Source organism: Pseudophryne corroboree, chromosome 6 (assembly GCF_028390025.1).
Source record: "Pseudophryne corroboree isolate aPseCor3 chromosome 6, aPseCor3.hap2, whole genome shotgun sequence".
Classification (NCBI taxonomy): Eukaryota; Metazoa; Chordata; class Amphibia; order Anura; family Myobatrachidae; genus Pseudophryne; species Pseudophryne corroboree.
The window spans coordinates 455453620-455481458 of NC_086449.1; the positions used below are offsets into that span (position 1 = coordinate 455453620).

At 48.1% G+C, this 27839-nt stretch overlaps 1 protein-coding gene across 1 annotated transcript in view; it reads left to right on the top strand.

Moving 5' to 3' along the window:
• MOV10L1 (Mov10 like RNA helicase 1) overlaps positions 1 to 27839 on the top strand; it is a 432265-nt gene that overhangs the window by 65731 nt on the left and 338695 nt on the right. The window contains exon 6 of the mRNA XM_063929997.1: positions 6323 to 6514. Within this exon, the coding sequence (XP_063786067.1) occupies positions 6323 to 6514 (192 nt within the window). The remainder of the gene's footprint in view (positions 1 to 6322; positions 6515 to 27839) is intronic.

Genomic DNA, 27839 nt, shown 5'->3' on the forward strand with positions numbered 1-27839 from the left:
GAGGAACCTACAGCTCAGGTTGATGTCCCTGACCTAGTGGAGGCTATTAAGCTGATTCTGCAAATCGATGATTATGTAGATCAAACTACTGCATCTAAGAAACCTGATAAGTTTAAACGTCAGAAGGTAGCTAAAGTAGTCTTACTGCATTCTGACCATTTAGTACACATACGTCAGGAACCCTGGTCTTCTCCAGGAAAGAAATTCTCCATGTCTAAAAAGATACTAGCTCGTTATCCTCTCCCTGCTGAGTTGTGTAAAAAGTGGGGAAATTCACCGCCGGTGGATTCCCATGTCACCCGTCTTGTGATGTCATCTACTCTGCCTGTCACCACTGTCGCTTCTCTGCCTTTTGGCTAAGATCAAGTGTAGTACCTGCTCGAGGGAAACACTTGGTGGAGTACCTGTTCTTACACTAGGAGCGTCAGAGGTTCCTAGTGTGGAATGGAGAAACACCTTGTGGAGTACCATGCCGGGGTGTGGCAATGCCTCTGGTCGAGAGTGGAGAAAAACTGGGCTTAGTATCCGCTACCACCTTAGGGGTTGAAATAGGACCCCTTACGTGGTGCGGGAACGGCCTGGTCTAGTATCCACTCTCGTACTGGGGGTTGACCCTGGCACAGAGTGGGTATGAACCTTGGTTTGGCTGAGAGGTCGGGAGCAGCCTGAGGTAATATGTGCCCCTGGTGCAGGAAGAGCCAGAGGTGCCCGAATATGCACTGGTGATGTTTGCCCACTTTTGCACTAGTACGGCACTTTGCACTTTCACTTCCCCAACTTCTGCTGCACTTTTTTCCTTTGTCCTGGCCTTTTGGCTAGGGCAGGGATAATTTTTTTTATACCCCCCGGCCTTCTGGCTGGGGCTTATTTATTTATTTATACACACACGTGTTTTGCACTACACAGCACTTATTTATGTTTTTCTGTAAGTCACTGTCACGGTTTTTTGTTCGGGGTTTAGGTGAGACCCTTATGGGCCACCCTCTCCCCTAGTTGCCAAGGCCCTCTCCTTTTGGGGAGAACCAGAGGCTGTATCGACCCCCAGGGGGAAGCTTCGGCCAACCTTGGGGATACTCCAGGGTCCCTCTGCGCTTCGGCAAGGGGGGACTCACAGTCCCTTTTTCCCCTTAGTAGGCCTTTTGGCTCTGAGGGGTAGGGGAGTAATGGGTCCCTTCTCCTTTTGGGGAGGGTTCAAGAACCTATGCCCCCAGCACGTTTGACACAGACACTGGGTGATGAAGCCACGCACCTCGGGCTTCAACAGAAAAACAAAACAAAACCTCACTGAAGGAACCGACAGATAAGCGTGTGGAGGGATGCCTGAAGTCTATTTACTCCCTTACAGGTGTTGTACATAGACCCACTATAGCAGCCTCCTGGGCCGCAAAAGGAATTGATGCATGAGTTCAGGCAATTGAGGATGAGCTGCCTCAGGATATATCTGACACTGCCTGACAATCTGTCTCATATTACCACCGCCTCCCAATATATTCAGGAGGCGTCCTCTGAGGCAGGTGTAATGACGTCCATCCTGGCTCGCGAATTCTGTGGTTGAGGTCATGGAAGGTGGACCTGGACTCCAAATAGACCTTGAAGGTACTTCCATTTAAGGAAGACATCCTATTTGGGGAAGATCTGAATAAGATCGTGACTGACTTAGCAGCTGCTAAGACTGCTTTTCTCCGGAATACCAATCCTTCTGCACAGAAGGCAAAAAGTGCCACTTTTCGTTCCGTTCGACCTCAAGGGAAAGCAAAAGGTCAGACGTACCCGAGATGAGCTTGTGCTCCCAAAACCACTAAGGACCAAAACAAAACAATCCTGGGCCACCCGTCAGCCTACTTCCAAACAAGACGAGCCTGCTGCATGACGGGGCGGGCCTCCCCCTGGGGGATCCCATGGTGGGAGGCAGACTTCTGCAGTTCACCCAGGTCTGGTTAAAGACCACTTCAGACGCATGAGTGCGAGAAGTCATCTCACGGGTACGCAGTCTCTTTCTAGAGACGTCTCCCTCGCCAGTTCTGCGCGACTGTTATTCCTTCGGACCCATTGAAGGCGCAAACTCTACACCTGGTTGTGTGTTCCCTCCTGGATACAGGAGTGGTAGTGCCGGTACCCCTGTCCCAGAGAGGAGGAGGATACTACTCGACCCTGTTTCTAGTCCCGAAACCCAATGGGTCTTTCCGGCCTATACTACACCTCAAACCACTAAAGAATTTTGTGAGAGTGTCCAAGTTCCGTATGGAAACGCTGCGCTCGATTGTACTGGCCATGGAACTTGGAGATTATATGGTGTCCCTGGATATACAAGATGCCTATCTGCATATACCTATTGCCATATCACATCAGCAATATCTGCGGTTTGCTACTGGCAACCTTCATTATCAGTTCCAGGCTTTGCTTTTTGGACTGGCCACGGCCCCTCGGATCTACACCAAGGTTATGGCTGTGATGACGGCTCGTCTGTGTCGTCAAGGAATCAGGATCCTACCGTATCTGGACGACTTGCTGATCCTGGCGAACTCCCAAGATGTCCTCCTCAGTAATCTACAGCTGACTGTAAACTTCCTACAAGCCCATGGGTGGCTCGTCAACTGGAAGAAGTCCTCGCTGGTCTCTGCTCGAAGCATGGTGCACCTGGTGGCACTGCTGAACACACACAGCCAAAGACTGTTTCTGTCTCCGGAGAAAGTCCGGAAACTTCAGGACAGGATCAGATACTTCCTCTCTCGCCCAAGAGTGTCGATACACTCGGCAATGCAAGTACTAGTTCTCATGGTGTCTGCTTTCAACATGGTGTACGCTCAGTTTCTTTCACACCCTCTACAGAGGTTAATCCTTTCGAAGTGGGACGGCCTGCCTCATCGGATCAGGTCTCAAATGATCTACTTGACTCCGGAGGTTTGTCTCACTGAAGTGGTGGCTGCAGGACCAACAGTTAAGCAGGGGCCATCCCTTCTGGATCCCCAACTGGGTCCTACTGACTACGTATTCCAGTCTGAGCGCGGTGCTGGAGCAACACTCTCTCAGGGTCGGTGGTCCAAGGAGGAATCTCTCCTCCCGATAAACATTCTGAAATTGCGGGCAGTGTTCTATGCTTTGACTCTTGCCCTGCCTCTGATACAGAACAGGCATGTTCAAGTACAATCAGACAACGCCACCACGGTGGCATACATAAACCCTCAAGGCGGCACTCGAAGCCGCATGGAAATGATGGAAGTGTCAAAAATCCTTCATTGGGCGGAACGCCATCTGCCAGCAATATCGGCAGTGTTCATTCCGGGAGTCCTCAACTGGGAAGCGGATTTCCTAAGTCATCCGGATGTACATGCTGGAGAGTGGAGTCTTCATCAGAACAAGGGATCCTCAAGCAGTGTTCGTGGACGCACTGGCAATTCCATGGAACTTTCGGCTGCCCTACTTGTTCCCTCCAGTGTCATTTCTGCCCAGGGTACTACGAAAGTTCAAGTGAGAAGGAGGAATACTACTTCTAGTAGCTCCAGTGTGGCCCAGACTGCATTGGTTCTCAGACCTACAGGGTCTATCGATAGAGCGTCCTCTTCTACTTCCTCAGCGCCCAGACATCCTCGTTCAGGGCTCTTGTCTACCCGGACCTGGCCAGACTGGTTTTGACGGCGTGGCTTTTGAAGCTTCACTCCTGAGGGTCAAAGGATTCTCCGAGGCGGTTATACAAACTATGCTAAAGACCCGCAAACCGGCTTCTGCACGGATTTATTATAGGGTCTGGAATTCTTGCTTCACATGGTGTGCTGCTAAGAATTACGATGCTTCCAATTTTAGTACTTCCTGACTTCTGGCTTTTTTGCAGCAAGGCCTGGATTTAGGCCTTCGTCTGGCCTCCCTCAAGGTTCATATATCTGCCTTGTTGGTGTATTTTCAGAGAAAAATTGTGTCTATACTTGACGTTCATACATTCACTTAGGGCGTCTTGCGGATTCAGCCGCCCTATGTCCCTCCTGTGGCTCCATGAGGTTTGTATGTTGTCCTGAATGCCCTGCAAGAGTCTCCATTTGAACCTCTTGAATCAGTGGACCTTAAATTGCTCACAGCCAAGGTCCTGTTTCTGCTGGCTATTGCCTCGGCTAGACGGGTGTCCGACTTAGGCGCTTTGTCCTGTCGTCCACCCTATTTGATTTTTCATTGTGACCAAGCAGTTCTTAGAACTCGCCCTGGTTATTTACCTAAGGTGGTGTCCTCTTTTTTCACCTTAATCAAGAGATTGTGGTTCCAGCCTTCATCACTTCTGAATTGTCCTCCAAAGAACTGTCTTTGGATGTGGTACGGGCTCTCCGTGTATATGTGGAGAGGACTGCCTCTATCAGGAGGTCAGATACCCTCTTTGTCTTGTTTGGTTTCCACAAACGTGTCTGGCCTGCAAATAAGCTAACCTTGGCCAGATGGATTAGAATGGTGATAGCACAAGCTTATATGCATACTGGACTCCCAGCTCCTGCTGCTATTAAAGCCCATTCTACTTTGTCTGTTGGACCTTTTTGGGTGGCCTGCCGTGGCGCTTCCGCAGAACAATTGTGCAAGGCGGCTACATGGTCTTCGGTGAACATGTTTATTAGGTTCTATGCCTTTGATACTTCTGCTTCCCAGGATGCTTCCTTTGGACGCTGAGTTCTCATACCCACTAAGGTGTGTCCCTTCCCTTGAGGAACTGCTTTAGGACATCCCCGATGTATTCCCTGAGGAACACAGTGTACCCCGCTGCAGAAATGGAGATTTATGGTAGACTTACCATGGTTAAATCTCTTTCTGCGTGGTCCACTGGGTTCCACAGGGCGCCCACCCTGACGCACTTAGCTTCTTTGGTTTTGTATGGCATTAGCCACTAGTCCCTTCTCCTGTCGTGAGAAAGTAGTTCTATGTGACTAACATCTGCCTTCTCTTTTACCTGCTTATGCATTGGACTGGTTAACAAAACTGAGCTCACAGTGCCTGGAGGCGGGGTTATAGAGGAGGCCCCGCAATGCATCCTGGGACAGTCTAAATCTTTAACCTGTTGGTGCCTCGGATCAAGATCAATCTCTACACCCCGATGTATTCCATGTGGAACCCAGTGTACCTCGCAGAAAGAGATTTAACCATGGTAAGTCTACCATAAATTTCCTTTTTCTCTATTAGATCAGCTACAACAATAATCTGAACATTGCAGATTGTGTACTGCAGAGTCGGTGATAGTTGCATCCACCCCCACTTTGACGGCCATAGTTTTGCTACTGTTGCATGTTGTGAACTAAAATTTTACCAAAGTTAGTCTGACATGTATTCCAACCTTCATGTAGATTTTATCAAATTGGAGATGGTCAGGTGGGGATGATCTTCAAAATTGAACCACTTGACATATAATGATCCTTTAGGAATGGTCCGATATAGCCACTTCGTAACCAATAACATCCTAAATGTGTTCAGAACAATTAGCTATGTAGGTGTATCATTTAATATACAGTATGGTGATGTGTGCAGCTGACCAATGTGACTGCATGTCGCTGAGGATTGAATCACCTCATAAGAGACCAGGCTGGCACCAGGACAAGAAAAGAGGGAATTGGGGAGCACACAACCCCATGGCAGGCTGTCTATACCAGCATCCGCTGGCATAAGAACAGGCACGTGGAATGTTAAAATAGGAATAGACAAAGGCAGCTGCTCTAGGGAGCTGGCAAATGTTGATAGTGAGCGCTGTGTTTGTGTGATGTCTAATGTGCAACTGCTATTATGTAATATGTGCTCTAGTAGTACATGAGTTATACCCCCTTCACGGGTCCAGTTTGGGCCGCTGAACACGGGTGTCGAGCTGTTTCACAGCACCTTAAAACCTGTTAACACTGTAGACTGGACCCGTGGCTGTTCTGCCAGTTCTTGGAGATAACATCTCTAAATGCTGCTGAGCTGGCTATCCATAGTGTTAGACACTGCCCCGTCTCTTAGGTCATTCCTGTGTCTAACCCTGCAAGCTACCCAGGTTAGATTCCTGGGAGTCTGAACCCTTCTCTTTCCTGGGGACCATTTGACACAGAGCCGTGCCTGGGTTATCCTAGCAATAACCTGGGTCGAAGCGGCGATGTGAAAGGGGTATGACTTTGTACTTGGTGGAAGGTAACTATCACAATAGGTTTGTGTATGGCCTTGCACCCTTACTCTTCATATTCTCACTGACATATTGTAAACATTTTGTCTTTCTGCCCTGGCTCCCTGTCTTTGATTTGAGCTACCTCATTTGATGTAAGGCACACTGTTTTATTAAATCACTCCCTCTTTCTTATATTAAGAGATTATCTTCTTCATTCTTAAGAAATCCAGGTCGCTGCAGAGAGCTTGTATTATTCTGTTTCCAAGAATTTATTATTGGGCGATATATTGAAGCTACAATTGAAAGTGAAGAGGAATACCTGTTGCTGCCGGCTACTGAATTTACTTCAAAGAGCAACAGAATTCTTCAGGAGCCAAAGAGTTACAGCATAGTTCTTTCTGCACCACGTAAAAGGCATGTATTTGTATATGCTTTAGTACAGTTCTAGATTTCAAACACCGCTTGTTTTCTGTTATACAATTGTAACTAGATTGGATAGGCTTCATTTTGTTTTATTTTAATTAATTATTAAATGAAAGCAGACTAAAACGTAACCACTTTTCTCTGACGTCCTAGTGGATGCTGGGAACTCCGTAAGGACCATGGGGAATAGCGGCTCCGCAGGAGACTGGGCACATCTAAAGAAAGCTTTAGGACTAGCTGGTGTGCACTGGCTCCTCCCCCTATGACCCTCCTCCAAGCCTCAGTTAGATTTCTGTGCCCGACGAGAAGGGTGCACACTAGGGGCTCTCCTGAGCTCTTTGTGAAAGTTTTAGTTTAGGTTTATTATTTTCAGTGAGACCTGCTGGCAACAGGCTCACTGCATCGTGGGACTAAGGGGAGAAGAAACGGACTCACCTGCGTGCAGAGTGGATCGGGTTTCTTAGGCTACTGGACATTAGCTCCAGAGGGACGATCACAGGTTCAGCCTGGATGGGTCCCGGAGCCGCGCCGCCGGCCCCCTTACAGAGCCAGAAGAGCGAAGAGGTCCGGTGAAATCGGCGGCAGAAGACGATCCTGTCTTCAGATAAGGTAGCGCACAGCACCGCAGCTGTGCGCCATTGCTCTCAGCACACTTCACACTCCGGTCACTGAGGGTGCAGGGCGCTGGGGGGGCAGCGCCCTGAGACGCAATAAATCGATAAAACCTTATATGGCTAAAATAAATGCATCACATATAACTCCTGGGCTATATGGATGCATTTAACCCCTGCCAAAACATATAGAAAAACGGATGATAAGGACGCCGAGAAAGGGGCGGAGCCTATCTCCTCAGCACACTGGCGCCATTTTCCCTCACAGCTCAGTTGGAGGGAAGCTCCCTGGCTCTCCCCTGCAGTCACTACACTACAGAAAGGGGTTAAAAAAGAGAGGGGGGCACAAATTAGGCGCAGTATAAACAATACAGCAGCTATAAAGGGAAAAACACTTATATAAGGTTATCCCTGTATATATATAGCGCTCTGGTGTGTGCTGGCAAACTCTCCCTCTGTCTCCCCAAAGGGCTAGTGGGTCCTGTCCTCTATCAGAGCATTCCCTGTGTGTGTGCTGTGTGTCTGTACTTTTGTCTCGACATGTATGAGGAGAAAAATGATGTGGAGACGGAGTAGAGTGTCTGTAATAGTGTTGTCACCCCCTAGGGGGTCGACACCTGAGTGGATGTACTGTTGAAATTACGTGACAGTGTCAGCTTTGTATAAAAGACAGTGGTTGACATGAGACAGCCGGCTACTCAGCTTGTGCATGTCCAGATGTCTCATACAGGGGCTCTAAAGCGCCCGTTACCTCAGATACAGACGCCGACACGGATACTGGCTCCTGTGTCGACGTGAAGAGACAACCGTGATTTCCAATAGGGCCACACATTGCATGATTGAGGCAATGGAAAATGTTTACACTTTTCTGATATGAATACCACCAAAAAAGGGGTATTATGTTTGGTGAGGAAAAACTTCCTATAGTTTTCCTGAATCTGAAAAATAAAATGAGGTGTGTGATGATGCGTGGGTTTTCCTCCGATAACAATTGATAATTCAAAAAAGTTATTGGCAGTATACCTTTTCCCGCCAGTGGTTAGGGTGCGTTGGGAAACACCCCCTACAGGGGATAAGGCGCTCACACGATTGTAAGAACAAGGGCTCTACCCTCTCTTGAGATGGCCGCCCTTAAGGATCCTGCTGATAAAAAGCAGGAGGGTATCCTAAAATGTATTTACACACATACTGGTGTTATACTGCGACCAGCAATCGCCTCAGCCTGGATGTGCAGTGCTGGGTGGCGTGGTCGGATTCCCTGACTGGAAATATTGATATCCTAGATAAGGACAGTATATTATTGCCTATAGAGCAATTAAAAGATGCTTTTCTATATATGCATGATGCACAGCGGAATATTTGCCGACTGGCATCAAGTATAAGTGCTTTGTATCTACCAGTAAAGTGGTCAGGGATTCCAAACGGCATTTGGAATTGCCTTAAAAAAGGGGATGTACCCTAGGTCGCCTCTCAAAATAAGACGCCGTATTATCAGGCGCAGTCCTGGTTGGCAAGCGGACAAAAGGGTTCCTCTTTTCTGCTCGTGACAGAGGGAGAGGAAAATGGCTGCAGAGATCAGCCAGTTCCCAGGAACAGAAACCCTTTTCCGCCGCTGCCAAGCCCTCAGTATGACGCTAGGGCTTTACAAGTTCAGGCACGGTGGGGGCCCGTTCTCATTGAATTTCAGTGCGCAGTGGGCTCACTCGCAAGTAGACCCCTGGATCCTTCAGGTAATATTTCAGGGGTACAAATTGGAATTCGAGACGTATTCCCCTCGCCGTTTCCAAAAAGTCTGTTTTACCGACGTCTCCCGCTGTCAGGGAGGCAGTTTTGGAAGCCATTCACAAGCTGTATTCCCAGCAGGTGATAATTAAGGTACCCCTCCTGCAACAGGGAACGGGGTATTATTCCACACTATTGTGGTACCGAAGCCAGACGGCTCGGTGAGACCGATTTTAAAATCTAAAATCTTTGAACACTTACATACAGAGGTTCAAATTCAAAATTGAGTCACTCAGAGCAGTGATTGCAAACCTGGAAGAAGGGGACTACATGATGTCTCGGGACATCAAGGATGCTTACCTTCATGTCAAAATTTACCCTTCTCACCAAAGGTATCTCAGGTTATGGTACAGAACTGTCACTATCAGTTCAGACGCTGCCGTAGGGATGGTCCACGGCACCCCGGGTCTTTACTGAAGTAATGACCGAAATTATGATATTCCTTCGAAGGAAGGGAATTTTAGTTATCCTTTACTTGGACGATTCCCTGATAAGGGTAAGATCCAGAGAACAGTTGGAGGTCGGTGTAGCACTATCGCAGGTAGTGTTGCGGCAGCACGAGTGGATTCTCAATATTCCAAAATCGCAGCTGGTTCCGACGACTTGTCTTCTGTTCCTAGGGATGATCCTGGACACAGTCCAGAAAGAAGGTGTTTCTCCCGGAGGAGAAAGCCAGGGAGTTATCCGAGCTAGTCAGGAACCTCCTAAAACCGAACCAAGTTTCAGTGCATCAATGCACAAGGGTTCTGGGTAAAAATGGTGGCTTCCTACGAAGCAATCCCATTCGGCAGATTCCACACAAGAACTTTCCAGTGGAACCTACTGGACAAATGGTCCGGGTCGCATCTTCAGATGCATCAGCGGATAACCCTGTCACCAAGGACAAGGGTGTCCCTCCTGTGGTGGTTGCAGAGTGCTCATCTTCTAGAGGGCCGCAGATTCGGCATTCAGGACTGGGTCCTGGTGACCACGGATGCCAGCCTGCGAGGCTGGGGAGCAGTCACACAGGGAAGAAATATCCAGGGCTTATGGTCAAGCCTGGAGACAAAAATATCCTGGAACTAAGGGCCATTTACAATGCCCTAAGTCAAGCAAAACCTCTGCTTCAGGGTCAACCGGTATTGATCCATTCGGACAACATCACGGCTGTCGCCCACGTAAACAGACAGGGCGGCACAAGAAGCAGGAGGGCAATGGCAGAAGCTGCAAGGATTCTCTGCTGGGCGGAAAATCATGTGATAGCACTGTCAGCAGTGTTCATTCCGGGAGTGGACAACTGGGAAGCAGACTTCCTCAGCAGACACGACCTCCACCCGGGGGAGTGGGGACTTCACCCAGAAGTCTTCCAACTGATTGTAAACCGTTGGGAAAAACCAAAGGTGGACATGATGGCGTCCCGTCTTAACAAGAAACTGGACAGATATTGCGCAAGGTCAAGGGACCCTCAGGCAATAGCGGTGGACGCTCTGGTGACACCGTGGGTGTACCAGTCAGTGTATGTGTTCCCTCCTCTGCCTCTCATACCAAAAGTACTGAGAATCATAAGAAGGAGAGGAGTAAGAACGATACTCGTGGTTCCGGATTAGCCAAGAAGGACTTGGTACCCGGAACTTCAAGAGATGCTCACGGAAGACCCGTGGCCTCTACCTCTAAGAAAGGACCTGCTCCAGCAGGGGCCTTGTCTGTTCCAAGACTTACCGCGGCTGCGTTTGACGGCATGGCGGTTGAACGCCGGATCCTGAAGGAAAAAGGCATTCCAGATGAAGTCATCCCTACCCTGGTCAAAGCCAGGAAGGATGTAAGCGCAAAACATTATCACCGCATTTGGCGAAAATATGTTGCGTGATGTGAGGCCAAGAAGGCCCCTACAGAGGAATTTCAACTAGGTCGTTTCCTCCATTTCCTGCAGACAGGACTGTCTATTGGCCTAAAATTAGGGTCCATTAAGGTTCAAATTTCGGCCCTGTCGATTTTCTTCCAGAAAGAACTGGCTTCAGTACCTGAAGTTCAGACATTTGTAAAAGGGGTACTGCATATACAACCTCCTTTTGTGCCTCCAGTGGCTCCTTGGGATCTCAATGTTGTTTTGAGGTTCCTTAAGTCACATTGGTTGAACCACTCACCACTGTGGACTTAAAATATCATCTCACATGGAAGGTGACGATGCTGTTAGCCCTGGCTTCAACCAGGCGTGTGTCAGAATTGGCGGCTTTTATCATATAAAAGCCCTTACTTAATTTTTCATTCTGACGGGGCAGAATTGAGGACTCGTCCTCAATTTCTCCCTAAGGTGGTTTCTGCTTTTCACATGAACCAACCTGTTGTGGTGCCTGCGGCTACTAGGGACTTGGAGGACTCCAAGTTACTTGACGTTGTCAGGGCCCTGAAAATATATGTTTCCAGGACGGCTGGAGTCAGAAAATCTGACTCGCTGTTTATCCTGTATGCACCCAACAAGCTGGGTGCTCCTGCTTCTAAGCAGACTATTGCTCGTTGGATTTGTAGTACAATTCAGCTTGCACATTCTGTGGCAGGCCTGCCACAGCCAAAATCTGTAAAAGCCCATTCCACAAGGAAAGTGGGCTCATCTTGGGCGGCTGCCCGAGGGGTCTCGGCTTTACAACTTTGCCGAGCAGCTATTTGGTCAGGGGCAAACACGTTTGCTAAATTCTACAAATTTGATACCCTGGCTGAGGAGGACCTGGAGTTCTCTCATTCGGTGCTGCAGAGTCATCCGCACTCTCCCGCCCGTTTGGGAGCTTTGGTATAATCCCCATGGTCCTTACGGAGTTCCCAGCATCCACTAGGACGTCAGAGAAAATAAGATTTTACTTACCGATAAATCTATTTCTCGTAGTCCGTAGTGGATGCTGGGCGCCCATCCCAAGTGCGGATTGTCTGCAATACTTGTACATAGTTATTGTTAACTAAATCGGGTTATTGTTGTTGTGAGCCATCTTTTCAGAGGCTCCTTCATTGTTATCATACTGTTAACTGGGTTCAGATCACAAGTTGTACGGTGTGATTGGTGTGGCTGGTATGAGTCTTACCCGGGATTCAATATCCTTCCTTCTTATGTACGCTCGTCCGGGCACAGTATCCTAACTGAGGCTTGGAGGAGGGTCATAGGGGGAGGAGCCAGTGCACACCAGCTAGTCCTAAAGGTTTCTTTAGATGTGCCCAGTCTCCTGCGGAGCCGCTATTCCCCATGGTCTTTACGGAGTTCCCAGCATCCACTACGGACTACGAGAAATAGATTTATCGGTAAGTAAAATCTTATTTTTAGAAGCAATTATCTTGTTGGTGTTTATTCTGTGACCTATTTATGCAAAAATCAATAGCCATTTTAGAAGCGTTCCCTTTTGTATTTTGCCTGCTATGATATACCAGGAGTGTTTCTGTGATCAGTTCGCTCAATTTACTTTCTAATATATAAAGTCATTTTATCTGTTTTAGAGGTTCACTTTTATTCTGATTTTGTTCAGCTATGGGTTTTTTTTTTTACTGTAATGTCTGACAAGAGGAAGGGTACTCCTATCATGGTAGCTACCTGCTTCAGCTGCTAAATTGCCGGTTCACAGCCTGTGGATCTAATGTCATCTGTGCCAGCGGGTGCCAGGGACTACCTGCCCACTGCTTCGTAGGAGTCCCCGGGGATCGGCACCATCTGACCCTGTAAATAAGTGCCGTGATCTGGGCACCACACAGTTAACTTTTCTTTCCTAGCAGCCCAGGCTCCTCTCCCTATACCCTGCCCCCAGCCACAGGCAGCTAGTTTTTAAGTTGATGCCTGCAGCAGCGGGCACTGTTTTATGTGGCTGACTGTAAGCTGCCTCTGCTTTTCTTTATTTTTATGAATGGGCAGCACTGACTCCTACCACAGTCGCTCCACCAACCCCAAGCGACCGGGCTGCATCGCTGGCGACTGAGTCAGTGTTTTTGGCCATACCCCACAGCACACACCGGGAGCCACAGCCGGATGCTATAGGGGGACATGTAATAGTGGCTCCCTGCTTGCAGGGAGTCACGTTGTAGCGGCTGTCACCTGCCTGCAACACCACTTGTCACAAATCTCGGGTGGATAGAGGATGCTTGCCCGTACTTTGGAATGGCGAAGATCCATTGCAAAGGCGTGGAGTCTAACATGCCAGTGTTATTTACCAGGGACCCCTAAAAGGAGCTCTGGACATAGCTCCACCTGACAGCCCTCTGTCTGGGTTCCCTTGTACAGGTGCTAGGGTGCTCCTTGTACAGGTACTTGGGTGGAACTGGAAGCACATTGTGAACCGTACAGTGCCTAGTCGAAAAGCTGGGTCAGAAACAGGCGGATGGTGAAGTACCATCGAGAAGGCAGAATCGGGTCTCCAGGAAAGCCAAGGTCAAACCAGGAATTGCCAAATGCAGTATCAAGGGATCAGGCCAAACCAGATCACTAGGTATAGCTGAAGTCAGAAACAGATGGCTGATAACACAAGGGTCAGGTGCGATAGAGCAAGGTATGAGCCTATATTCTGGCACAGGAACCATCCCCTGGGCTTCCTTTTATAGGTAGAGACCTGAATTTGGCGCCCAGTGACACTTCCCATCTAGATGTGTCTGTATCTTTTTAAATTCAGCACTTGGGCAGCAAGCGTACCCCACAGGAGTTGCAAATTCGGAAACACAGGAGCGCTGCCAGTAAGGGAGAGGGACGCCAGCAGCCCTGCACCAGCTGGATCACAAGGTGCCGGGGACTACCTGCCCACTGCTTCGTAGGAGTCCCCAGACACCAGCACCATATGACCCTGTAAGTAAGTGCCGGGATCTGGCGCGCTGTGACAAAACTAGACTACCAGGGAAGTTATGTAACAGGAAACTGCTAAGGTGGTGGCCCCGTGCTTGAGGTCAGTGGGCCATATGTGCTAATCCTTGAAAAGTGATACATTTCATGGTGATAAAGTACTAACCAACCAGCTCCTAACTCATTTTTCAAACCTAGCCTGTAACATAGCAGTTAGGACCTAATTGGCTTCCTCTGTGTAAGCTAAGCAAACGCTCTGGCTTTCTTCCTAACACAGACACTAAGAAGGCCCTTGAGGCTCTTGCTTATTCAGGGGACATTCTCTTTGGTCCAGAATTGGTCAAGATTGTGGCCATGGTGACAGCTTTCAAGACTGTCTTCCTTTTTGTGGCAGCCCTTGGTTGAGAGTGTGTTTGTTTGTTTTTTTTTGCTCCTTTTATCTGCAGGGAAAAGCCAATGGCTCCAAGCCCCAAGGTTAATAGCCCTGGTCTACAAAACGTTCTGCCGCGTGATGGGATGGGTCTTTCCCCCTTGGGGACCCTAGCATGGAGGCCGGCTTCTGCTTTTTTTAGAGACCTGGATAGCGACCACATCGGATGCCTGGGTGTGAGGTGTAGTCTACCAGGGCTACACTTTAACCTTTTGGAAGTTTTCTCTGGCCCAGTTTTTTTTTTACCCACGGGCCTTCCAGTAGATCCAGGAAAAGCGGATGTTCTGTGAGAGTCCATTCACTTCCTGCTAGCCTCCAAGGTAATTGTTACGGTTCCCTGTATCGGTAAGGCACAGCTTCTATGCCAACCTCTTTTTGGTTCGGAACCTGATCAGGAGAGGTCCTCCCGGCCAATCCTCAACCTGAAGACACTCAACAGGTACTTGCGGGTCCCCACATTCTGCATGGAGTCTCATACTGGATGGGGTCTCTCGCCATACTAGCTCTGGAGCCGGGGGATTTCATGGCCTCTTTGGACATCCAGGATGCCTATATGCATGTTCTCATCCAGATTAGTCACCAGTGCTTCCGCAGGTTTGCAGTCCGGGAGGAACATTTCCAATTTTGGGCATTGCTATTTGGCCTTTCCACAGTGTCTCGTATCTTCGCAAAAGTCGTAGCAGCTCATCTTCGGCGGAGGGGTATCCAAATTCTACCTTTTCTGGTCGACCTACTTATCCAGGCCCTGTCACCAATTGTTCCTCAGGAACACATCCGTCTCATGATAGATCGTGATAGATCTTCTCCAGTCCCATGGATGTGTCATAAATTGGAGGAAGTACTCCTTGACTCCGTTTTAGGCTTAGGAGATGTTACATTTGGAATATGATTAGTTTCACTCCTAGTCTCTTCAGATGGGAGTTCTGGCCTAGTGGAATGGATCCTATTTGCAACTACAGACACAAAAGATTATCCACTCTCAGAAGTCTATCACTACCTCTTGTGGCGGCTCCAGAGGTCCCACTTGGACAAAATCCACGCTTTTTAGATTCAAGACTGGGTCCTACTCTACCACCGATGCAACTCTTCGAAAGTAGGGGGCAGTCACCTGTCAGCAGACCTTTTTCAGGAGCGATAGTTTGCTCAGGAGTGCCGGCTACTAATCAACATTCTGGAACTCCGAGCAGTCTGCAGAACTCGCATTGTCCAGGCCAGGTACAGTCTGACACTGTGACAGTCACCTGCATAAACCATCAGGGCGGCAGTGGCGGAACCATGAAGGAAATAATTCTCAATTGGGCAGAACATCCTCTTCGGATGCCTTAATTGCCAGAGTCCAATATTTGGACGCAAACTTCCCAAGCAGCCAGGATGTTCACTTGGTCGAGTGGGCTCTACATCCAGTCGTTTTTCAGCTTCTGGGATTGCTGGACATCGACTTGATGGTGTCTTCGCACAGCACAAACTGCCGAGGTACTTCTCGCACACCAGTGATCCGGAAGCTCTTCTGGTGGATGCTGTCATGATCTTGACTGTAGTTCTCATATTTCGTGACTTACCTCCGCCATCTGTCCAGGATCCTGCGTCTCTTCTGCTCACTGGGATAAAAAGATTGCCAGTACCATGAGTTTCCTGAGTGCTGAGTTCTCTGCCTGGAAGGTGAGAGTTAACGAGCTCCACCTGTGTTGATTAACCTTCTGTGTGAATACTGAATTTACAAGTCTCTCTATGCTGTGCCTACACAGCAATCATTGTCATTACACTATATGCCTCTCTGACTCCAGTGGTCACCAGATACATTCTCCACTGTACTCGACTCTCTGGTGTTTGGGTCTAAAAACCAGTATATTCTGCTCATTTTAGGAGTTTTGGCTTCAGTGTTTTTCTGGCCTGCTAGGCCTCACTCCACATCAGAGCCTAACCTGGAGTACTGACATGACAGGATCTGATCACCTGACCTGTAGCTATCCAATCCTGTGCCAGCCTGAGACTCTGAATCGCCTGACTCTGTTCACCAGTCACCAAGGACCAGGAAATATAAGTAAAGAGGCTTGTATTACAGAAGCTGCGAGTTCCTCATGTCACACAGCTCTGTGTGAGCTTAGTAGCTGAGGTTCCTAAGAGGTAACACTTTACCTTGGTGTCTATAAAACTCTGCTCTTTCTCTGGCAGGTTATCCACTGGATAACAATGGGATATGATGAAGCAACAGTGGATTTGCACCAATCGGTCAAAGCTTTTCCAGCCTCCCAGCATGCAACGGGCCTGTCCATATATCCCCGCCTCCTTGCTCAGGCAAATCCATTTTTTTTGTTTGGTGCGGCAGGACCCGGACCATGGTCAGAGGGCTTCTGGTATTTAGCAGCCCTAAGCTTTCTTATTTTTATGGTTTTACTGTTTTTCTGAGTGATCTTTCTAAACAGCGTCTTATACGTACCGTAGAAAGAGTTGCTCCAACAACTCTCTGCTGTCTCGCGACAACGTTTACCTACGAATACAGTGCTGTTTCGGCGGGCGTCTGTGTCGGATATACTAGCAGGTCCAGCAGACATTACCAGGCTGTGGCCGGAGCACGGGGAGAAGGTTAGGCATCGGTTCCGCTTAGAAGGGGAATATGGACACAGCTGCACTGTTTTGGGAGGAGATCACCAAACAGTCGCTGATGCGGGTGCCACCTTGGGTGCACCAGCGCTGCCTTAGGGATCAGAGGCTCCAGGATTAGTATGAGGGCGCAATCCCTAGGGCTGATGTCAGCAGTGGGGAGTCGGACGCTCTCCTGGTCGCCCCTCCCCCCGGATCATGACCAGTTTCCTCCAAGTCTCCCGCCATGAACTGTTTCCTGTTTCCATCTGACACTGTACACGAAGGGGACCTAGTCGCCGCATAGGCGGCTGTGTGACTGGTGCGTCAGTGTTCACTGAGCGTCTGTGTTCACTATACTGTAGGTTCATGGAGCGGCAGTGTACACTAGGAGCGTCTGGATCCACTCAGTGTTCGCTAATGTATTGATCGGTCCGGGAAGCAAGGTGAGTCTCCCTGTATCCCACTCTACTGAGTACGGTTTATATAGCACTAAGTCTCTATCTAACCTTTGAGTACGAATTGTTAGATAAGTGCCTATTGCATATGAGCCTGTATACTATTACTGTGGTTTTTTTTCGTGTTGCGTGTGAATACGTTAGATCTGTTTTAAACATGATGCAGTAATATGTTCTCATACATACTTAAAATGTAGTTATAGTTGATGATGTGCTCATATTGCTTATTATACTAATGTATAACATGTGACTGACTGCTAGTGTGATTGCTGACTTTACTATATTTCTGTCAGTTTGTTTATGCCGATTCTCAATGCTGGTGCATCCGGGTAGGGTCGGATCGTTTGTCACTTTAAAAAAGCTTAAAGTGATTACAGTCACAAATTGTGTAGTACACTGTGGAATTGTTGATTATTTATCATGTCGAAGAGCGGCAAAGGTGAGGAAGGTACACTCACAGCAACACCAACACTCATATAATGTTTGTCTTGCAAAGCTGTGTTAACCTATCAGGATATGGTTTGTGTGCAAATTGTTTTAGCTTTCACCAGGGATTAATGGAAAATACAAGGCAGATTCAGGTGCAGATGGATCTACCTTGGGCTATATTAGCACAGACTTTATCCAGTATAGCTGAACGGATAATTCCTCCAACTCCTGTACCGGGGATAGGTTATACTATTAACCCTTACATGCAGCTCCCCACTTATGGTATATCACTTCCATCAGCAGCTTCTCAAAAGAAACAAGCTGATAAGCTGGTGGTAAGTAAATCTTCACCCTCACAGGCTACACATGATGCAGAAGAGGATTCATCGGAAGATGAAAGCTCAGTTAATTCTACTTCGGCATACGAAGAGGAGGAGGAAGGTGTCCGCTCAGTGGATATAGCCGAGTTAATTAAAGTAATGAAAGCCGTTCAGCAGAACCTGTGTTAAAAACCAAGGCACCTGTGTTTAAACATCCCAAAACAGTTAAGACTGGGTTTCTAGGGTCAGGTCAGCTGACGGAAATTATGGGAGAGGCTTGGGCTATGCCCAATAAGAAGTTTAGAATTCCTAGGAAATGGAATTCCAATTATCTCTTCCAGCTGGGGATTGTTTAAAAAGGGAGGTGGCTCCTAAAGTAGATACGCATGTAATTCGATTAGTGCGAAAATCTACATTACCTTTGCCTTCAACGTCATTAAATGATATCACGGATAGGAGAGTGGATGGTTTTAAAAAAAAAAAACATTTTTTTTTCCCTGTCTGGGGCAGTCATAAGGCCAGCCATGGCTTCAGCTTGGATGGCAAAGGCAGTGGCTGCCTGGGCTGATGCATTGGAGGGGGATTTTTCTATAGCTTCTAGAGAACAAAAATCCAATATAGCTCATATAAAACAGGCTGCAATGTTCCTGGAAGAAACAGCATTGGATATGGATAATATTGCCTCCAGGGCATCAGCTTCAACAATAGCTGCTCGCAGAGCAGTTTGGCTAAGTACGTGGAAAGCTGATGCAAAATCTAAGGTTTTGGAATCTTTGCCCTTTTCTGGAGATATTCTTTTTGGTAAAGAATTGACAGATATTCTGGAGTCAGAAGCAGACTCCAGGAAGGTCAAGTTTCCTTCCACATACAATTTCAAACCTAAAGTTCCGGCTTTTCGGCCATTTAGGTCTCAAGGAAAAAGTGATGACAAGCAGCCCCAATACAACAAGTCTGGTAAGACTTTAAAGCACTGGGCTACCAAAGGACCGGATGGGAAAACAGATATTAAAGCCATCAGCGATGGTGCGGGCCTCCACCTGGGTGTGCAGCCGACTTATTCAGTTTTCACAGATCTGGCAGCAGTCTACAACAGATGCCTGGGTGCAGGAAGCGGTATCTTCAGGATATGTTTTTGCCTTCAAGAAAACCCTCCTCTAAGGTTTTTTTTGTACCAGCCCGCCTCTGGTAGAGACTAAGGACAGGGCTTTGTTAGAAGCAGTTCAGAAATTGCTTCAGTCGAGAGTAGTCATTCCAGTTCCTCCTGCACAACTAGGACAGGGTTTTTACTCCCAACCTGTTTTTAGTTCAGAAGCCAAATGGCCCATTCTCAATCTCAAAGTACTGAACAGATACATTTGGGTACCTCCGGTTTCACATGGAGACGTTACATACCGTCATTTGGGCCATGGAGCCAGGAGATTATATTGTATCCCTGGATATATATGATGCTTACCTACATGTTCCTATAGCACTGTCCCATCAGTGCTATCTCCGGTTTTACTATCCTCCATCAGCATTTTCAGTTCCAGGCCCTACCTTTTGGGTTAGCCACAGCTCGCAGAGTGTTGACCAAGATTATGGTGGTAATGGCAGCTTATCTCCGCCAGCAGGGGATAAGAATTTTTCCATACCTCGACGATCTTTTAATCCTGGCACAGATGCAGGAATTGCTCTTATGTTATCTGCAACAGACAATAACGTGTCTGCAGAACTACGGGTGGCTCATAAATTGGGCAAAATAGTCTCTGGTTCCATCACAACGGATGACTCATTTGGGGACTGTACTGGATTCAAGTCTTCAGAGTAATTTTACCTCTGAACAAGATATCCAAGGTCCAGTCAAGGATTCAAAAGGTATCCATTCACGCAGCAATGCGTGTGATGGGTTTGATGGTGTCAACATTCGACATGGTAGAGTATGCACAATTCCACTCGAGGTCTCTGCAGCGTCTGATTCTTGCCAAATGGAATGGTTTGCATCCGATAATAAAAACACAGACTATGTTTCTTACGATAAGTAAGAAGGTCATTAGCCTGGTGGCTACAGACATCCCGTCTGGACAAGGGGAGACCCTTTTTGGATATCAGATTGGGAAATTCTGATGACAGATGCCAGTCTCCAGGGCTGGGGAGCAGTGTCAGGAAGGTTGTGTTTCAGGGGAATGGACCAAGGAAAAAAGTTGCCTGCCAATAAACATATTGGAACTTCGGGCCATATACGTGGCACTGATTCATGCAAAGGACATTATTCAGGGAAAACCAGTCCAGGTCCGCTCGGACAATGCGACAGCAGTAGCGTACCTCAACCATCAAGGAAGAACTCGCAGCCGAAAAGCAATGAAGGCAGTAAGTCACATACTAAAGTGGGCAGAACTTCATCATCCAGCCTTGTCCGCAGTGTTAGTTCCGGGACTCCTAAACTGGGAAGCGGACTTTCTCAGTCGACAAGTCATTCAGGCAAGCGAATGGGCTCTACACCCAGAGGTCTTCCAGGCTCTAGTAGACAAGTCAGGGTTGCCAGCGATAGATCTCATGGCGTCCCGTCTGAACAACAAAGTGCTCACATACGGGTCAAGAACAAAGGATCCCAGAGCAATCTTTGTGGATGCCCTGTCGGTGAGATGGGATTTTCATCTGGCTTATGTGTTTCCTCCAATCACCTTATTACCCTGAGAAAGCTAAAGGTGCCTTGATACGAATAACTTCGACTTGACCCAGAAGACATTGGTACACATGCAGAGGATGTCGATGGATGTTCCACTTCTGCTCCCTCAACATCCAGATCTTCTGATGCAGGGTCCTTGTTATCACAGACTTCTGGATCGACTGTCTTTGACGGCGTGGCTCTTGAAACCTCCATCCCGAAGTCAAGAGGATTCTCACAACAGGTAATTCAAACTATGCTCAGAGCAAGGAAACCATCCTCAGCTCGTATTTATCACAGAATATGGCAAACATATATTCATTGGTGCAGTGAACGGAAAATGAACCCTAAATCTTTCAGAGTTTCCAGGGTCTTAGCATTCCTTCAGGCAGGAATGGATAAAGGGTTGAAGTTGGCTTCCTTGAGAGTGCAAGTATCAGCATTGACTGTATGGTTCCAAAAGAAAATTGTCAATTTACAGGATGTGCATACTTTTTTCCAGGGAATGCTGCGCATTTAACCTCCTTTTGGCTTTGGGACTTAAGTCTAGTCCTGAAGCCCTTCAAGTTGCCCCGTTTGAACCACTTAATAAAGTAGATCTTAAATGGTTGACCGCTAAAGTTCTCGTTCTACTGGCTATGGCGTCCGCTAGAATAGTATCAGATTTAGGGGCATTATGTCATTCCCCATTTCTGATGTATTTATTATTTTATCCAGATAAAGCAGTTCTCAGAACTAGATCTGGGTATCTTCCCAAGGTGGTGTCTAAATTCCACCTTAATGAAGAAATTGTAGTCCCGGCGTTTCAGGCACCGGGCCTTTCTGCGGGAGATGCATCGCTGGACGTGATCCATGCATTAAGGATCTACGTGGATTGTACCCGTGCCATCAAAAAAACAGATTCTCTTCATTCTCTTTGGATTTCACAAGAGAGGATGGCCTGCTGATAAGCAGACGCTGGCAAGATGGCTTTGGATGACTATTTCAGAAGCATTTTCTCAGGCTGATCTCCCGGTTTCGGCTAATGTCTCTGCTCACTCTACTCGTAAGGTAGGTCCATCTTGGGCAGCACAACGTGATGCTTCAGCAGAACAGATACAGTATGTAAGGCAGCCACATGGTCTTCCATTAACACATTCATTAGACCTTATGCCTTGGATACCTTTGCCTCTCATGACGCTGAGTTCGGGCGATTCTCCTGTTCAATCAGGAGCGTCCCCACCACTAAATTGCTTTGGTAAATCCCATTGTTATCCTGTGGATAACCTGTGGACCCTGCCGGAGAAATATACGTTATGGTAAGAAGTCCACAGGATCCACAGGGATCCCACCCTGACGCACCTGATTTGGGGATCCTTTTACTCACTAACCTCTTCCTTCTTGTACGGAAAGGTGTGCATGTGTGTTCTTATCGCCTGATTAGGGCTATCTATGATGCTCCTGCCTTGAGCATTGGAATACAACTGATTTGCCTGAGCCAGGAGGCGGGGATATATGGACGGGCCCGTTGCATGCTGATAGGTCGAAAAGCTTTGACCGATTGGTGCAAATCCGCTCTCGCTTCATCATATCCCATTGTTATCCTGTAGATCCTGTGGACTCATGGGGAAAATAGGATTTTAATTACCTACTGGTAAATCCTTTTCTCGTAGTCCGTAGAGGATGCTAGGTCTCACATTAGTACCATGGGGTATAGACTGGTCCACTAGGAACCATTGGCACTTTAAGAGTTAGTGTGGGCTGGCTCCTCCCTCTATGCCACTCCGACCAGACTCAGTCTAGAAACTGTGCCCGAGGAGACTGACCGCTTCGAGAAAAGTATTTTACACAGATAGTGGCGAGATTCACACCAGCTCACACAAGGCAAAACCAGCTAACTAGCTTGAAACATCAGCAATGGCTGAACAAGATTACTTACCAAGAGTCAAAACCGTACTTAACCTAGAACTAAACAGTACTAAACTAAATAACTACTGCAGGATCATGAAGCACTGGACTACGAGAAAAGGATTTACCGGCAGGTAATTAAAATCCTATTTTCTCTTACGTCCTAGAGGATGCTGGGGTCCACATTAGTACCATGGGGATGTACCAAAGCTCCCAGAACGGGAGGGAGAGCGCGGAGGCTCCTGCAGAACCAATTGACCAAACTGAAGGTCCTCAGAGGCCAAAGTATCGAACTTGTAGAACTTTGCAAACGTGTTTGATCCCGACCAAGTAGCTGCTCGGCAGAGCTGTAAGGCCGAGACACCCCGGGCAGACGCCCAGGAAGAACCCATCTTACGAGTAGAGTGGGCCTTAACAGACGTAGGACACTGCAAGCCTACCGTAGAATATGGATGCTGGATAGTGAACCTGATCCAGCGAGAGATCGTCTGCTTAGAAGCAGGACACACAATTTTCTTGGGATCATACAGGACAAACAGAGTCCGATTTTTTTTTTTTTTTTTGTGACGAGCAGTCCTCCTCACATAGATTTTTAGAGCCCTTACAACATTTAAGGACTTTGAAATTGAGGAGTCAGTCGCAACTGGCACCACAATAGGTTGGTGCATTTGAAATGCCGACACAACTTTCGGAAGAAACTGCTGACGTGTCCGAAGCTCAGCTCTGTCTTCATGGAAGATCAAGTGTGGGCTTTTACATGACAAAGCCCCCAACTCCGACACACGTCTAGCAGAAGCTAAGGCCAACAAAGTGACAACCTTCCACGTGAGAAACTTGACTTCAACCTCCTGTAGAGGCTCAAACCAGTCCGACTGGAGGAACTGCAACACCACTGTAAGATCCCAAGGTGCCGTAGGCGGTGCAAAGGGAGGTTGGACGTGCAGAGCTCCCTTCAAAAAATTCTGAACCTCAGGGAGGGCAGCCAACTGTTTCTGGAAGAAAATGGATAGGGCCAAAATTTGGACCTTTATGGATCCTAACCTCAGGCCCATATCCACACCTGCTTCCAGGAAGAGGAGAAAACGTCCCAGTTGAAACTCCACCGCAGGAAACTTCTTGGACTCGCACCAAGATACATATTTTTTTCCAAATACGATGGTAATGTTTTGACGTTACTCCTTTCCTAGCCTGTATCAGGGTAGGAATAACCTTGTTCGGAATGCCCTTCCTAGCTAAGATCTGGCGTTCAACCTTCATGCCGTCAAATGTAGCCGAGGTAAGTCTTGATAGGCGAACAGCCCTTGCCGCAATAGGTCATCCCGAAGAGGATGAGGCCTCTGCTCTTCTAGCAGTAGATCCAGAAGATCCACGTACCAAGCATTTCTTGGCTAGTCCGGAGCAATGAGGATTGCCTGAACTCCTGTTCTCCTTATGAGTTTGAGAACTCATGGAATGAGTGTAAGTGGAGGAAACGCGTACACAGACTGGAATACCCACGGAGTCACTAGGGCGTCCACCGCCACTGCTTGCGGGTCCCTCGACCTGGAACAATACCGCCAAAGCTTCTTGTTGAGACGTTGCATAGTCCGACTGCACTTGAATGGCCCGATTTCTCAGAAAATGGGCCGCTTGGAGAAGACCGTTGTAGACGGCTCTTAGTTCCAGAATGGTTATCGGCAGGCCAGCTTCCAGACTTGACCACCTTCCTTGGATGGTTTCCCCCTGAGTGACTGCGCCGCAGCCCCGGAGACTTGCATCCGTGGTTAGAAGGATCCAATCCTGAATCCCGAACCTGCGGCCCTCCAGAAGGTGAGGTAATTGTAGCCACCAAAGTAGTAAAATCCTGGTCTTTGGCGACAGACGTATTCTCTGGTGCATGTGTAGATAAGGTCCCGACCACTTGTCCAGGAGATCCAGTTGGAAGGACAGAGTGTGAAACCTCCTGTACTGTAGAGCCTCGTAAGAGGCCACCATCTTCCCCAGAAGGCGAATGCACTGATGAACCGACATCCTGGTTGGCTTCAGGACACCCCGGACCATTGTTTGTATCACCAACACTTTTTCCTCTGGAAGAAACACCCTCTGCACTTCCGTGTTGAGGATCATTCCCAGAAAGGACAACCTCCTGGTTGGTTCCAAATGTGATTTTGGAAGATTCCAACCATGTTCCCTGAGAAGCTGGGTCGTGAGAGCTATGGACCGTAACAGCTTCTCCTTGTATGAAGCCTTTATCATCAGATCGTCCAGATATGGAATTATGTTCACCCCCTGTCTGCGGAGAACCATCATTTCCGCCATCACCTTGGTGAATACCCTCGGTGCTGTGAAGAGGCCGAATGGCAGTGCCTGGAACTGAAAATGACAGTCCAACAGTGCAAATTGAAGACAAGCTTGATGCGGCAGCCAAATCAGAATGTGGAGGTATGCATCCTTGAAATCCAAGGATACCAGGAATTCCCCCTCCTCCAGACCTGATATCACTGCCCTTAGAGACTCCATTTTGAACTTAAAATTATTAAACCCCTTTCTGAGGGAGTTCAAGTTCAGAATGGGCCTGACCGAACCATCCGGTTTTCGGTACCACGAAAAGGTTCGAGTAGTAACCTTTGTTTTTCATCTGGGGAGGAACTGGTACGATAACCTGTGTGTCCACCAGCTTCTGGATGGCTCCCTGTAGGGTAGACCTGTCCGCCAGCAAAGCTGGCAAGCCTGATTTGAAGATCTTGAAATTCCAACCGGTACCCCTGGGACACAATATCTAGTACCCAGGGATCCAGGCTGGACGACACCCAGACGTGACTGAAATGTCTGAGTGTCGCCCCCACCGTCCCTCCCTCCAAGCCGCGCTGTCCACCATCATGCTGAGGACTTTGGTGTACCAGAAGCAGGTTACTGTTCCTGGGAACCTGCAATAGCAGGTTTCTTGAATTTTGGCCGACCTCCTCTAAAGAAGGTGTTGGACGGTGTGGCCTTTCTTGTTTTAGTAACACGAGAGGACTGTTGCCGCTTAAGGAAAAGATTTCTTCGCAGCAGGTGCAGCTGAAGGAAGAAAACGTGACTTACCCGCTGTAGCCGTGGAGATCCACGCATCCAACGCTTCCCCAAAGAGAGCCTGACCTGTGTAGGGTAGGGTCTCCACACCTCTCCTGGATTCCGTGTCGGCAGACCACTGGCACAGCCACAGTCCTCGACGAGCGGAGACAGACATGGAAGAAATTCCTGCAGCCATTGTACCCAGATCCTTCATGGATTCCACCATAAATTCTGCAGAATCCTGAATGCTACGTAAAAACAATTCTACGTCACTTTTATCCATAGTATCCAAATCCTCAAGTAACGTGCCTGACAACTTTACTATAGCTTTGGAAATCCATGCACAGGCAATAGTAGGCCGTAGTATCTCTCCTGAAGCCGTGTATATGGATTTGAGCGTAGTATCAATTTTGCGATCAGCCTTTAAGGTGGTAGATCCTGGAACAGGTAAAACCACCTTATTTGAGAGTCTGGATACAGATGCGTCCACTATGGGTGGGTTTTCCCATTTTTTCCTATCCTCCTCAGGGAAGGGAAAAGCAACCATAACCCTTCTAGGGATCTGGAATTTTTTCTCTGGGTTTTCCCATGCTTTCTCAAATATAGCATTTAATTCTTTGGACGCAGGGAAGGTTAGCGAGGCTTTCCTATTGTCAGTGAAGTAAGCCTCCTCAACCTGCTCCAGTGTTGTATCTGCAATATTCAACACATCCCTTATAGCCTCTATCATCAACTGCACCCCTTTAGCAAGAGATGCGGCCCCCCTAAGCACATGCGGCCCCCCTAAGCACATCACCGTGAGCCGTGTCAGAGTCTGTATCTGTGTCATCATGCATAATCTGTGCAAGAGCACGTTTATGGAATCCTCCTGAGGGGGGCCCTGAGGTAACAGAACCGGACCAAACTGCCATAGAGTTCTGTAAAACCTGAGTTGCAGATTCATTCTATGCAACCCTAGTAGAAATCTGAGAAATCGTGGATTTGATAGAGGATGACCATTCAGGCTCCCTTGCTGGTATCTGTGCTAAAACAGTGCAATCCTGATTATATGGAATGGGATCATCCTGAGAGGACATATCCTCTGCAGCATATGACACAGAGTCCCTGGACATAGCTTAAAGGATACCACAGACACTCCACACACACAGGGGAGAACAGACAGTTTCACCCCCAAGAATGGAAAGAGACACAGAGATTGAAGCCAACCCACACACAGCGCTTTCCAGGTATAGGGAGACCCTAAACCAGCGCTGACTGTGTACCTTAATAGGTTACACAGCCTGTATACAGCCTCCCTCCCCCCTTCTACAACTCTGTGGTATCGTGAGAGATAGCTGGAGTTCTCTGGAGGAACTGCACTTCACTGACAGCGTTTCTGCAGGCAGGAAAATGACGCTGAATGCTGCTGGGTCCGCGCTGAGGAGAAGCTCCGCTCCCTTAATGACGCTGTCTTCCCGCTCTTCATAGTATTTTACTTCCTGAGGATTTATGCTGGCAGACATCCCGGGACCCTGACAGGCTTGAGAGGCCAGTGTAGGGTGTAGGCGCTGGCTCAGGGCGCCCCTCACAGCGCCGCACTACATACTGCTGAGCTCCGGACCGCAGTTAGTAATGCGCTCCATACCCTGTTGCCGCCATCTTCACACTGTCTCCCCGCTTGCTAGGGAGGCCGGTGACTAACTCACCACCGATCTTATGGCTCTATAAGGGGGTGGCGGCATGCTGCCGGGGGGAGCGATCCCCGCAGGGCGGACACTAATCACCCGCCCCCACCCCTTAATCCCACAAATCAGGGAGGCTATTACCAGCCGCCACCCTGTAAAATAAAAAACTCTAAAATAAACTTTTACTAAAGAAGCTCTGTAGAGCTCCCCTTGCTGTGACCGGCTCCTCCGGGCACATTTTCTAAACGGAGTCTGGTAGGAAGGGGCATAGAGGGAGGAGCCAGCCCACACTTTCAAACTCTTAACGTGCCAATGGCTCCTAGTGGACCCATCTATACCACCCCATGGTACTAATGTGTGGACCCCAGCATCCTCTAGAACGTAAGAGAAATACCGTTATCAATGGTAAGTTCTTACCATAACGTATATTTTGCTACCTAGTCTTGATTACAGTTGTGTTACCAGTTATATCCAGTATAATTCTCGCCTTAAAGACACAGCTGCAGTATTCTTCAGCCTCGTCTTAAAGCCACAGCCGCAGTATTCATCAGACTCCTCTTAAAGCCACAGTATTCTTCAGTCTCGTCTTAAAGCCACAGTATTCTTCAGTCTCGTCTTAAAGACACAGCTGCAGTCATTTTTCTGCATACAATTGCTTTTCCAGTTCTATCCGGTTCCAGCCCGGATTATAGTTGTGT